This window comes from Nicotiana tabacum, chromosome 5, assembly GCF_000715075.1.
Source record: "Nicotiana tabacum cultivar K326 chromosome 5, ASM71507v2, whole genome shotgun sequence".
NCBI lineage: Eukaryota > Viridiplantae > Streptophyta > Magnoliopsida > Solanales > Solanaceae > Nicotiana > Nicotiana tabacum.
Genome location: NC_134084.1, coordinates 133,589,810 through 133,602,207, shown reverse-complemented (window position 1 = coordinate 133,602,207; position 12,398 = coordinate 133,589,810). Strand labels below are relative to the sequence as shown.

The window sequence follows — 12,398 nt, the reverse complement described above, 5'->3', positions numbered from 1 at the left end:
AAAAGTATGTCTATTTATAGGGCTAAATCTAAGTAACTAGTCTCCTTGAATTATGGGTCCATTATGAGCATTTACTCAATCCATCCATTACTTTTGGAAGACTTGTAACAGCTGTGTAAATGCTAGAATTCCATAACTGATGAGTTAATTCCATTACTGATGAGTTAATTCCGTAATTAATGAGTCAATCTCGTGCCTGTGGAGTTAATCCCGTGCCTGTTGAGTCAATCCCGTGCTTGTTGAGTCAATCTCGTGCCTGATTGCCTTGTTCTGACCATTACAATCATTTATTGCATTTATTAATAATTGATTTGTAACTGATGGTGTAATGATGGTAAATCCCATATAATCCGGGATTAATTTAGTCCTTCCTCATTTGTAATTATGAGATAATCTCTCGCCTGATCTAGGCTATTTCATGATGATCAGTTCCGGGGCTAACAAATACGGTATGAGTATGTTCGGTCCCGGGGATATTTCACATATCATCTTTACATATCATTCTTCACTTTTCTTCAAACTTTACTGACACGTGTCGCCATTTAATAGACCCACATGGCGAGTCTAATTTTCACTAATACAGATAGTCCCCCCACTTTCTGGTTACTCACTATGATGTGATTTGAAAGTGGAAGATTTTATACTTTTCATCCTTGCCTCTGCCTCATTAAAAACCTTGCCAGAAAAACCCAATAGGGACAAAAACCGAGCGAAGGAAAAAAGAGTGTAGAATGATATATCAGCCTCGAGTAATAAGATTTTATTTCGGGGTTAAAACTCATGCTACAGTACTCTCTAATAGTGTTTTTTTTTCTTTTCTTTTGGAAAATAAGTAGGACGCAAAACAGAGAGGATTTCACTTTTCTTCTTCTTTGGATGTCTGTTTTCTCTCCAGTTCGGTTTCTGATAAAACACTCTGCTCATAGATGACTTGAGAAAGCAAACAGACCAAAATAATCCCAAGAACTGCACCTTTTCTCCAGTCAGAAGGTGAAGAGATGAAAACATCTGCAATCCCAACTACTACAAGGCCTATAAGTGCAAGGTAAATAGTCCTTCTAGTGTTTGACCCAGCACTTTCTCTACTAAGTTGCTTAATCTTCTCCATCTCCTCCTTAGCTTTTGCTTTGTCCACGGATCGTCTTTGCCTCAAGTTCTTAAAGAAAAGTCCTTCATTTCTTTCCTCCTCCATTTGGCCTTCAAAATCTGCTAACTTCTTTTCATTCTCTTCTACCTCCGCTTTGTTCAACCCTACTGATTCTTCAAAAGCTTGCATCTGGTTCTCTATATTTTCCATTATCTGCTCCACAAAAACAAATAAAGAACTGTGTTATTCAGAAAATAAGTTCAAATTCTACATTTTATATGCATTGCATATACAGTGGCTTTAACAACAGACCCTTGCACCAGCTTCATCCAGTTCTTTGATGGCATTTACACCAATCTGGTCCATCTCACAATTGGCTTCTTCAGCAAACTGTGTTAGATATGCAGATCTTTCATCTAAGTATTCAGTTAAACGAACTTTTTGGGTTTGAAGCAGAACAATTGTGGCAAGCAATTCTTGCTGGCGGGTATCTCCTTTACCATCTGAATTTGAGTATTTTGACCTGCACAAGGAAATGAAAGGCTTTTTCCTCCTAAAGTAACATGTTCTGTTAATAGGAGCTTGTTGTGTAGGTTTTAAAGAGGCGTGAATAGGTTTTAGATGGATCATTCTTTGAAATTTGCACCAGTTTAGGTTAGGAAGACTAGTGTGGAGACCAAAAGATTTTAGTGACAATGAGAACGGATGCAATGGAAGAGGTTTTTGAACCTTTGATTTGAATGACATTATCCAATTCATTTTGTTGAGAGAGAAGTGAATTGGTCATTTTCTTGGGTGGTCCTTGTGGGCCTTAAAGAAGTTTCAACGTTATATATTGCTCTTTCTTACTTGCTGAGTTTCTGATCTTAGAGAGGAACTTTATTGTATTTCTTTCCCTCCCTCACCCACCCCCCTTCTTTGGGGTTACAAATAGGAAAAAGGTTCAAATTTGTCCCCCTATTGTATATTGTTTATATTTGTCCCTGTTATACTTTTCATCTATTTTCATCCCTACAGTTAGGGGTGTTAATGGTTCGGTTCGGTCGGTTATTTTATAAAATTTATACCATACCAAATTTTCGATTATTCTATTATGTATAACCAAAATTAGACTTTTCAAAACCGTCCCAATCATGTCGGTTTCTCTTCGGTATCGGTACGGTTCGGTTAATTTTCGGTATTTTTTTAATATCATGTAAAATTCACCAGTAGAAGTAGAATTGCAATAACGTACGTTCTTTTATAGGACTTAGCAAAACTCTCTAGACATTTTTACTGTTTAAAAGGTGGTGAATTAAAAAAAAAATATGGCTAGAGTATAGATCCATCAACTATTCTATAACAGCGTAAAAGAAATCAAACAAATGCAAAAAAAATATTAATCACACGAGTTGAAAGATATACCAAGCTGAGACTCAAGAATTAAGTCTATAGAAGATTAAATATTCAAAAAAATAAATCTAAATTATATGAAAGGAAACATATTCAATACATTGTAGTTTGTTACTCATAATTGCTAGAATACTTTGTGTCTTGCTAATAAAGATACTTGAAATAACTTAGTAATAGTAGAAGTAGCATAATAGGTTTTACAGCTTGTTGGGATGGTTGTTACATATCGTTTCATAATGTATCGTATCGTATTGTATTGTATTGTATTGTACTGTATCGTTTGATGAATACAATGTTTGGATGGATTGTGTCGTTTTGCCGTCGTTTCATGGTATCATGCACCAGTAATATGATGAATAAACTTGCAATATTATAAAGAAAAATTATGAGATGGTATATAAAAAGATAGGGTAAATGATAAAATAAAATTATTTAATAATAATGAAGGGTGAGATTGAGAGAAAAATACAAGGAAACGACGCGACCACACCAAATCGGTCGTTACATAAAGTGACACATTTCATCGTTACGTAACGACAGATTTAACGATATACAATAAAATTTAAGTAACAATCAAAACAAACATTGTATTTAAAGTAACAATACGATACGATACAACTGGTAACAACCATCCAAACAAGCTGTTAGGAATTAGTATTTTGAGTTTAATTACTTGTTGGCTTGTAATAGTTTTCATAATTCCAAGGCTCAAAGAAAATTTAATGCATTATTATTTTTAAACTTACTAAATAAATATATTTTCTACATGTAAAATTTATTCGGTACGGTTCGGGTTTTTTTCGGTTTATTTTTATAAAATAAAAAATCTACCCTAATTATCGGTGCTGTTATTAATTTATATAAAAACATACGGTTTCTTAAAAAGAAACCTAAAAATCGGTTCGGTGCGGTACGATTCGGTCGGTTTTCGAATATCCATTGACACCCCTACCTACAATTAATAAACTCTTCAAATTTGCTCCTAACCCTAACTGTCTGACCCCTCCAATTTTTGTCCATGTCAGATGCCAAGTCATATTAAAAAAATAAAAATAAAAATAAATAAAAAGCTGCAAAGTCAGATGGCCCTAGGGGATTTGTCTTAGTTAATTCAGTAACTGATTCGCACTCATAGAAACAAACAAGCCAAAAAGATGGGACAAAACTTTAAAATTGGGGTTCAATGGGATCTCATTAATCTGCCTTAGTGCTCACCCCCTCTCCCCACACGCATCGTCCTCATCACCACCAACACAGTTCATCTCCCCCAGAATTTTTCATTTATTCTTTTTTAAATTTTACTTTTTCCCCTTAATTCAAGAAATGATTCTCACATGATTGATACAAATAATTTTCAAACCTACCACCATTCAATATTAGAACACAACTTCCAAAAGAAATTTTCAAATCTGAAACTCTTCATGTTCAACAATGGTGAAGCCGATGAACCGCGTTTTAAAATTTTTTAGTCCTATAACAGTTACCAAAGTTTAATTCAACCTCATATGCAGAAAATCCCAACCCAAGATGAGGCTTTAAATTTTCGACAATGTGCTTCCAAATCTCTTACTTGAATCTGATCCAGCAGTAACGAACACATGAATTTAATTCAAAATCTGAAAATTCAGTTATTATCATGTTATTTCATTTTGGCTAGATTGTTTGCTCGATTTTCTAGTTCCGGGTGAAATTGGTCCGAAGGAGGTGACATGGTGTCGTCTGACATGGCATGTGACAGGGACAAAAATTGGAAGGGTCAGCCGCCACAATGTAGTGCCGTTAGGGTTAGGGCTGAAATGAACGAAAAGTATAACGGGGGACAAATATAAACAATATACAAGAGCAGGAGGACAAATGTGGACATTTTCCCTTACAAATATGTATTGTGCAATAAAAGGAAGCTTAATTCATCATTCACAAAAATCTCTAAAATAAATTGAACTCCGATGATTTTTTTCCCCGAATGATTTCATAACAACCTTCGCTGCTCACCTGTATGGCTATATATGATAATAAGTGAAGACAATTTGGATTTATATTGTATAAACTTGGAAAAAATAGAATACTATCATATCTTACTCAATTTCTTGCAAAGCTAATTGTTTTATTTTATAACAGTACTCTTGTTCTTGTTGGAGTGAGTGTTGCCAGTGGCTTTAGAACTTCCAACAAAAGTTATATCATGCCAGGTGATGATTTGGTGTTTATGAAGAATCTTACATTTTGGATGTTATGGTAAATAAATATCATTAAAACTGACTTGGGTTCAACTTAGGTAAACACCACAAATCATCATATCATATCATCTATATTATATTAAAACCACGAAAACCCTTAGTGAAATGTCATTCGCCTTTTTTACCCTTTAAAAACGAATTTTATATTGGACAAAATTGTAATTTTAGTTATTTTCCTAATATTTAGGACTTTAGAATCAAATAAAATATTATTTTTTAAATCTTTCCTTATTGATTACTATGTCAAAGTCCTAATATTTAAAACTTTAAAATTATAATCCTTTACTGAATTAATAAATTGTAAGTAATGCTTATATTTCAGAATTGTCTTTTCTATTTTGTTTGGTAGTATAATAAATTCTTAATCGAAAATAGAGTCGATCTCTCCGTCATTACAAACTAGGTTTGAAACTTTTGTAACTTTAACTTTCAAATTTTCATGGTGAAATTGTCTCTTTGTTGAACATAATTGAATTGTTAGTATCTGTTTGGAACACATTTGATTATAATGGATCAATATTAACTTTTCTTCATCGTCTTATAGTTGATGTTCTATATATCCAAAAGGTGAGATCTCATGCAATCTCTTTAAGCTCTGTTCTTTTCTTTTTTTCTTTTTTTGTAAATTCAATTTGCTTCTTGTTTCTTGCTTATGCTATATATAATATGGTTTGATTATTATTTAGGTTTAATCTTGCATAGAAAATAGGTTGTTGAGCTTAACAATTATGTACGGTAGGCTATGCATAAAATAGGTGGTTGGACAAGACACCGACTGAGTAGCCTTTTAAAAAGTTTTCGCATCTTAATGTATTTTTTTTAAAATTTCCTTTAACCTTGGTAAGTTACACAAGTTGGATAGAATTATTCTAGCAAGTTCGACGAATAAAATTAAAACTCTCTTCAATGTGTTCTAGACATAAAAGAAATTAAAATTCAATGGAAGGTATTAGAGTTTAATGGAATTCATATTAAAAGGTAAACTAATTTATTTGTTGATAGAATTATGACTGAAATTAGAATTTTAAAGCTAATGCATTCAAAATACACTCACCGTTTTTTGTTTGCATGCTTTTTTCTTTAATTAGAATATATATTTGAATTTGGAACTAAATACTTTTTAAATTACAAGAACAAATAAGTGCAAAAACCTAAGTACTATTAAATTACTTACCATGTGTACGTAAAAACGAAATGGTAAACAGAAATATAAATACATCTACTGATGGTCGAAAACTTCTACATTTCATTATCAAGTTAACTATATAGGATAAACAACCATTAGGTACATACATCTTTATTTTATAACTCAAAAGCTTAACCTTAATATTATATTTATGAATTTGTTTTATATAAAAAAAAAGGTCATATAAACTAGTGTTATATTATAAGTATAAAGCAAAAAGGTAAAAGTTAAAAGACGAACATGCCCTTATAATGCTCATGGACATTTATGCCATTAAAGAAATATACTATTATTTCTTCATACACCACTATGCAGGTTATCCTAGCTTCTCTTTGTTATGCTCAAAATAGAATTTGAAGAGTTCGAAAAGTTATTCCTCGTATGGACCAAATTCATCTTACTGTATCTAAATGGTCTTCTTCATTAATATATTTAATGATGCATTTAAAAGAAAATAAATCTCTCATGTAGTCATGTATATATATTATAGGGATGTATTAGGATAGGCGGATAAATTATACTGGATGTTTTCTTCTCTTCGTTTCAGATTCTTTTCTCTCAAATCTCTATGTGATAGTAATGGAATCACAAGAAACACCCTTTCTACATTCCTACTCGATCTCCTTATACTGTCCTGGATGATCTCTATTGCTTCATTCAAGAAAAGAAAGTTATAACCATATTCACCAATGCTCGCTGTTGTATATTCAAATAAGTATAAATCTTCTGTTACTCATTATCTACCAAAAAGAGGAAAAACTATAACAACATTTGGTTTATGTTTGTGATTTTTTCTGAAGTTTTTGAAATCTCTTTTTGGTATGAGTACTATTACGAATATTGACTAAATATTGTAGCATTTATACAACATATATTCTCTTGCATGCCATGAAACATTTTGAAGGAGCCAAATATATATTGTTACGGTTCAAACACGCTCTTCTACTTTCTTTAGTAGATAAGAGATTTCCAGTTTATGTGAATAGTCAGCTTGATTTTAGGGGCGTTAAATGTATAATATAATAAGCTGCGTTTGTAAAATTATACTCTTTTTTTACGTCAATAAATTTTCATCTATCAAAAAAAGAAGAAAGTTCTTTCCCCGAGCTTTCAGATTATAGAATTATTGATTGGCTAATAAATTTGATTTGTAAATGGTAGTCGTTCAACCGGAGGCTGCACCTCAAAAGAAAAGTCCGCCAATATGATTAGCAATTTTATTCTAATTGATGTGATTTCGAAAGAGCTTCAAGGATATTATTCATCCCAAAAAAGGTTAGTTGTAAGGTAGTCATGTAGTACTATCTGTTGGGGTAATTGGAGATTAAGTAGTAAAATGTTTATTCAGTTCATGAAATGGGAGGAGCTAAGGAAATTAAAGAAAGTAGTTCACAAGCTTATGTTTATAATTTCTTTTATATCATTTTCTCTTTGTATGTTTATTCGAGTCTGGTCATATATTTAGCTCTATACTGAGAGGTACTAAAGTTGCTCTTTTTACCATGAGGACGAATTGTTCCTTGCAAATGATATTTTGCCTAAAACCATAAAATCTTTATGGAGAGGGTCAAGGGTTGAGGTCGAGGAGGAAATTAAGGCCCCTATCCGTCCTTAATAACATTTTAAAAATCTTCCAAAATGTATCTTGGCATTTACTTTTTGAAAATTAATACGTTAATTATGATACCTATATGTACTCTCAAGCAGCTAGAACAAACCACATGATCTTCCATATTATATTCCCACCTTCTATCTTCACGTAATAACAAACATCTTACAAGCAAAATGGAGAATATGAGATTCATACAGGGTCTTATTCAGGCCAATCAATTGCCTCTTGTTTCATTTTAAAGTGTTATTCTTTATTATTTGGGATGCATATTGGATTAATTATTTGCTACTTAAGCTTAAATTGGTGTTATAATTCTTCCAAAAAGTTGCTTGGATTACTCTATCACAGAACTGATAACAATTTTGCCCATTTTGTACTTAGAGTTATTTATATTATTAAGTAATATTGCTAGCTGAAGATGCTTGCCTTTTCAATTAAAAAAAACTTATAGTGTGTCTAAATTGTGTTAGATTACAGAAAAATACACTTATATTACAACTATAGTTGGTGTTAGGATATACTTCATAGCTATTACAGGGTAAATCACAATAAAGAATGAAGGAGAGTTCGAAAAATATTGTTTATCCATCACTTTGATCTTGTATTTTTTCTTATTTAGAATGTGTTATTCCGTTTTTTGAGTTTGTATATTAAGCGCAATATACGTGTAACACATGTGTCCAAAAACTAGTTATTCTGATAATTATGAACATCAGTCAGAATATTAGAGTAACGTAAATATTACCTAATTCTAGAAATATGATTGCTCATATTTGTTTAATTCTCAAATCAAATATTTAAGCTTTTATCTAACTTACACGTACGATTTATACTGTAATACTTTTAAGATAGCGATTGTTTACCCGTAAAACGGCGTAGTTGAATTTATACGTGGTTTCTAGACAAGTGAGCTAATTTGATCCTGAAAGTAATAAAATAAGTAATGAATTATCAATACTTAGCCTTGAAATGTAGACGAAACAACAGAGATGACAATTCTGAGAACAAAGTTTTCGGGCACAGCGATGATGAAATCAAAAAGCAAGAAGCTAAAATTTTATTAATCTTTATGTAGAATATAATGTAAGTTTGCCAGAAAATTCGTGTCCTTTACAATGATAACTAACTAAGCTCACTAATTATAGCTGTGTCTAGGGAAGGAGGTCCTAGGATCGTGCCCTCCTTTAATGTCAATTATGAGGGTCATTGATGAGGATGTAATAGTGGACATAAATGCCAAATTTCCTGTAACGGGCCGTTGCTCTTAATGCTACAGAATATTCCTTATTAAATACTATTGGGCGCAAAGCATTTAACACATTTCTATGAACGTTATCCCTTCCGATGACAAGCCGAATATCTATGTTCGGTCTTCAGCCATCCTCGTCATGGGTTTCATGTGTCCTTCCTTTAGATGACCATGTATCAGATCATATTTTGCCTTATACAGATAGTCCTCCTGCTTTCTGTTGATATAACTTTGTGTTACGAGGAAGCTGGTAGAAACACTCTTTGGTGGAAATTTCTATAATTCCCTCTGTAGGCTTCTAACGGTTGATTATACGCATGTCTCTCCACGTTTAATATCTCAAACACGTGTCATCCCATGATTCAGCACAACTTTTGCCGATTAACGAGGTAATCATGGCCATGAATTTAGCCGACAAAAGTTTACTTATACGCATCATCCTTTTCCCTTATACTTCACAATTTTCCAAGATTTTGATTTGCATCTTTGTTCCTCATCTTTCCTCTAACCCTCTTCAAACAAATAACCTTTTCCTTCTTCTATTCAATGGATTCCTCTTCAAAGCGTGCCGATTCTTCAAAGAACAAAAACAAGTCCGAAGACTTGGCTCCTCCAACGGTGGGTTCCATCATCCCCGGAAGTCTTAACACCACAAAAGACTTTGAAAAAAAAAATCCCTATTGCTAACCCTCGTACATGGGCTATCAGTAGGTATCCTTCTTCCATACATATTTTTACACGTATCCCTTTACTTTGGGTACATTTTTCTTTGAATAGAGAGCTAGATTCCGTGATTGCAAAGTTTTGCCTCCGCTACCAAATATGTTTGGCATAAGTAAGTCTTTCTGTGTGAAGGACAGTTGCCTGCCTTTGATGTTTGTGCCAAGAGACCGGAGAAGAGCTAACATTAGCTCATATGATAAATATCTACTATCCCAAGATTTTTCGTAGGGGAATGATAAACCTCTGCAAATATGGCCACAATGCTCTGATGACCAGCATGGATGACAATAACGACCTTGGGTGGACGAAACGATTTGTTTCAGTTGCCACCGATAAAATCATTTCGATAAAGGCTTCATCCTTTCCGGTCTCTTGGAACCGCACTCGTAAGAATTTTCAATTAATATTTCTTGTTACTAAATATTCCTTTGTGGCTGTATTGACTCTTCATCTCGTCACTTGTTTCAACAACTCGATGGTTCCCACTAGTGGTGGAAGGTTTGGACCGGTGGGTCCAAAAGATCTTGGATGTTACGACGCCCGAAACTCGTTTGTGGAAAGTACTCACCCTTAGATATGGGTAGAAGGCCAAAAATTATGGTAATTTAAACTTACCTTGCTTCTATTTTTTATGTGAAGAACTTGGTTGAATCCTTCTGACTTGTTCATGAAATTAGGTCTACCCACAGAGTCTGTTGTTGTCCCCGAGAAGGACGTTTTGGCTGATCCTATTGATGTGGCAAGGCTGTTTCAGGAGGCGCTTACTCAAGCAAAAGTCTCCGGATCTACGTCGGGCACAAGTGTTTTATTACAGAGTCCCCGGCCGGAGAACAAGAAACCAAAAAGAATGCGCTCTTTTGTGGCCGGAGAAAAGAATAAGAGGGCGAAGACTACTGCCCCTATGTCATCTCTGGATGTTGTTATAACTAGCCCTCCTCCCGGGCCAATCATTGACACTGTTATGATTGACGATGATGGAGAATCCAGTGATAATGGGGCTTCTTTACATAGAAGGCGACATTCATCATCAACTCAACATAATGCTCAATCTGTTGGGTTAATTACACCAACCGAGGACGATACCTCGACACTTTGGGGGGGGGGGATTTGATTAAGTGGAAAATGGAAATTTTTGTCTTTGAGCCCCAATTGTTGTGCCCGGTATTGCAAGGCTAAGTATTGAGTCCATGTTGTCTTTGGTTGGCGAGCATCTAACAACCAACACTGTATTTGATGCAGCTGCTTATTACTCTTCAACTCCATCATCTTTATTTCCATCTTCACCAACACTAGTAATTGCTACGTCATTTCCATCTTCATCCACTTTTCCACCAGCAATTGCTACATCATCTCCATCGGCTGCATCTGGTCACGAAGGAGATGTTCATCCTCCCCAGTCCCTAGTTCATGGGAATTTGGGGCAAAATTATGCTGCTCATTCTGAAGATCCCCATCGAAGGAGGAATGTTACCCTTTCGATCTTTATCGAATGCAACCTGCTTTCTCGGCCAGTAGAGCTTGCTAATTATCTGAAGCCTTTGGCTTCAGAGAAAGATTGGGAAAAGGTTGAATAATTACATGCACAATGCCGCAGCGGTATGCTCCTTTCTTCCTTTGTTATTTCTTCTATTTTTATATGAACGTATTCTGAGTTTCATCTTTCTTCTTTTGTAGGCCAATTTTCTTGCTTCCGAGGGCCTTCAGCGGTTGATTCGTGACAAGGAAAACTTACTTCCACTTGGGATCAGCTTTTGGTATAGCGAGAGCTACTCGCCTCTCGGAATTGGAAGCCAAAGCTGTTGAGGCTATTGCATGGAGGCACATTTGCAGTAAAGAGAGCAAGAGGTGATTCCCTTAGTCAAGAACTTAGCCTGCTGAGGGTTAGATGTAATGAAGCCAAGGCTAAATGGGCTAATGTCCATGACATCATTCTTGCTGCAACAGAGCGTGAGACTGCCACTGCTGAAAAAGTGACTGACTTAGAGGCAGCCTTGAACTCCAAAATCGAAGATCTTGCTGTTGTGGGGGTGAAACACGCCCAGTTGTAAGAGAAGTACAAGAAACCTATCGAGCATAATAGGCTTTTTAATTCAACTGTCCGTGACCTTGATGTTAGCCTCAGATCTGTTAGGTCTGCCCGAGAAAGCCTTTCTATCGAGGTAGCTCAACTAAAAGAAGAACTTAAGCGCCGAGCGGCTTCCCTCATTGTTGAGAAAACTTATGCTATGTATAGTATGAGAAGAAAGACCTTGGAAGAGGCCAAAGCTGGTATTATTGATTTTGATGCCGAAATTGCTAAGGCCCAAGAGCTTGAGTTGGCTGCTAAAAATGGACTCCTGGCACAGTCTGATGCTCCTAGTTCTTCCGGTTCCAGTTTCAAGTTTTCAGGAACTGAAGAGGAATCAGAAGGTGATGATGCTGAAGAACAAACTGGAAAAAATGTCGAGCCATCGGTGGATCCACCTACTTCTCCCGGGGGCGCGGACATTTCTCTTCCTCCTAGTTTCGGAGATACTGTAATTTAGCTTTTCTTTTCTTTTTCCCATTCTTGTACTTTTGATGTTTTAGCACGTTCTTGTAAATAAAGACATATTTTTGCTCAAGTATTGTTTGAGGCTTATTTTCGTTTGAATATCCATACAAGTCTTTAACCTTTGCATTTGCTTAAGAATTCAGCGCATATTTTTCTGTTCACGCTTTGCTATGTATAGTCTCAGATGCTTTTTCCTCGAAGCATTTTGGTTCCGAGTATTATCCCTTTTACGTGAGGGTTTCTATAAGTATTTGCGCAAGTTTACTTTTTGCGTCCTTTCGTGTACGTCTTCAGGTGCATTTTCCCCGAAGGCATTTTAATTTCGGGAATAAATTCTTCCGAAACCAACCTTTTAATGTGAGGGTTTTCATAAGAGAGG

General features: G+C 34.9%; 1 protein-coding gene across 1 annotated transcript; it reads right to left on the bottom strand.

Annotated features, from left to right (window-relative positions):
* Positions 1–739: 739 nt before the first annotated feature.
* LOC107811426 (uncharacterized) lies at positions 740–1,920 on the bottom strand. The gene is made up of 2 exons (XM_016636350.2): positions 1,400–1,920; positions 740–1,300 (listed from the first exon to the last, which is right to left on the bottom strand). Exons 1-2 carry the CDS (start codon positions 1,844–1,846, stop codon positions 857–859), a joined length of 891 nt encoding a protein of 296 aa, XP_016491836.1. The 5' UTR covers positions 1,847–1,920; the 3' UTR covers positions 740–856.
* Positions 1,921–12,398: the final 10,478 nt, after the last annotated feature.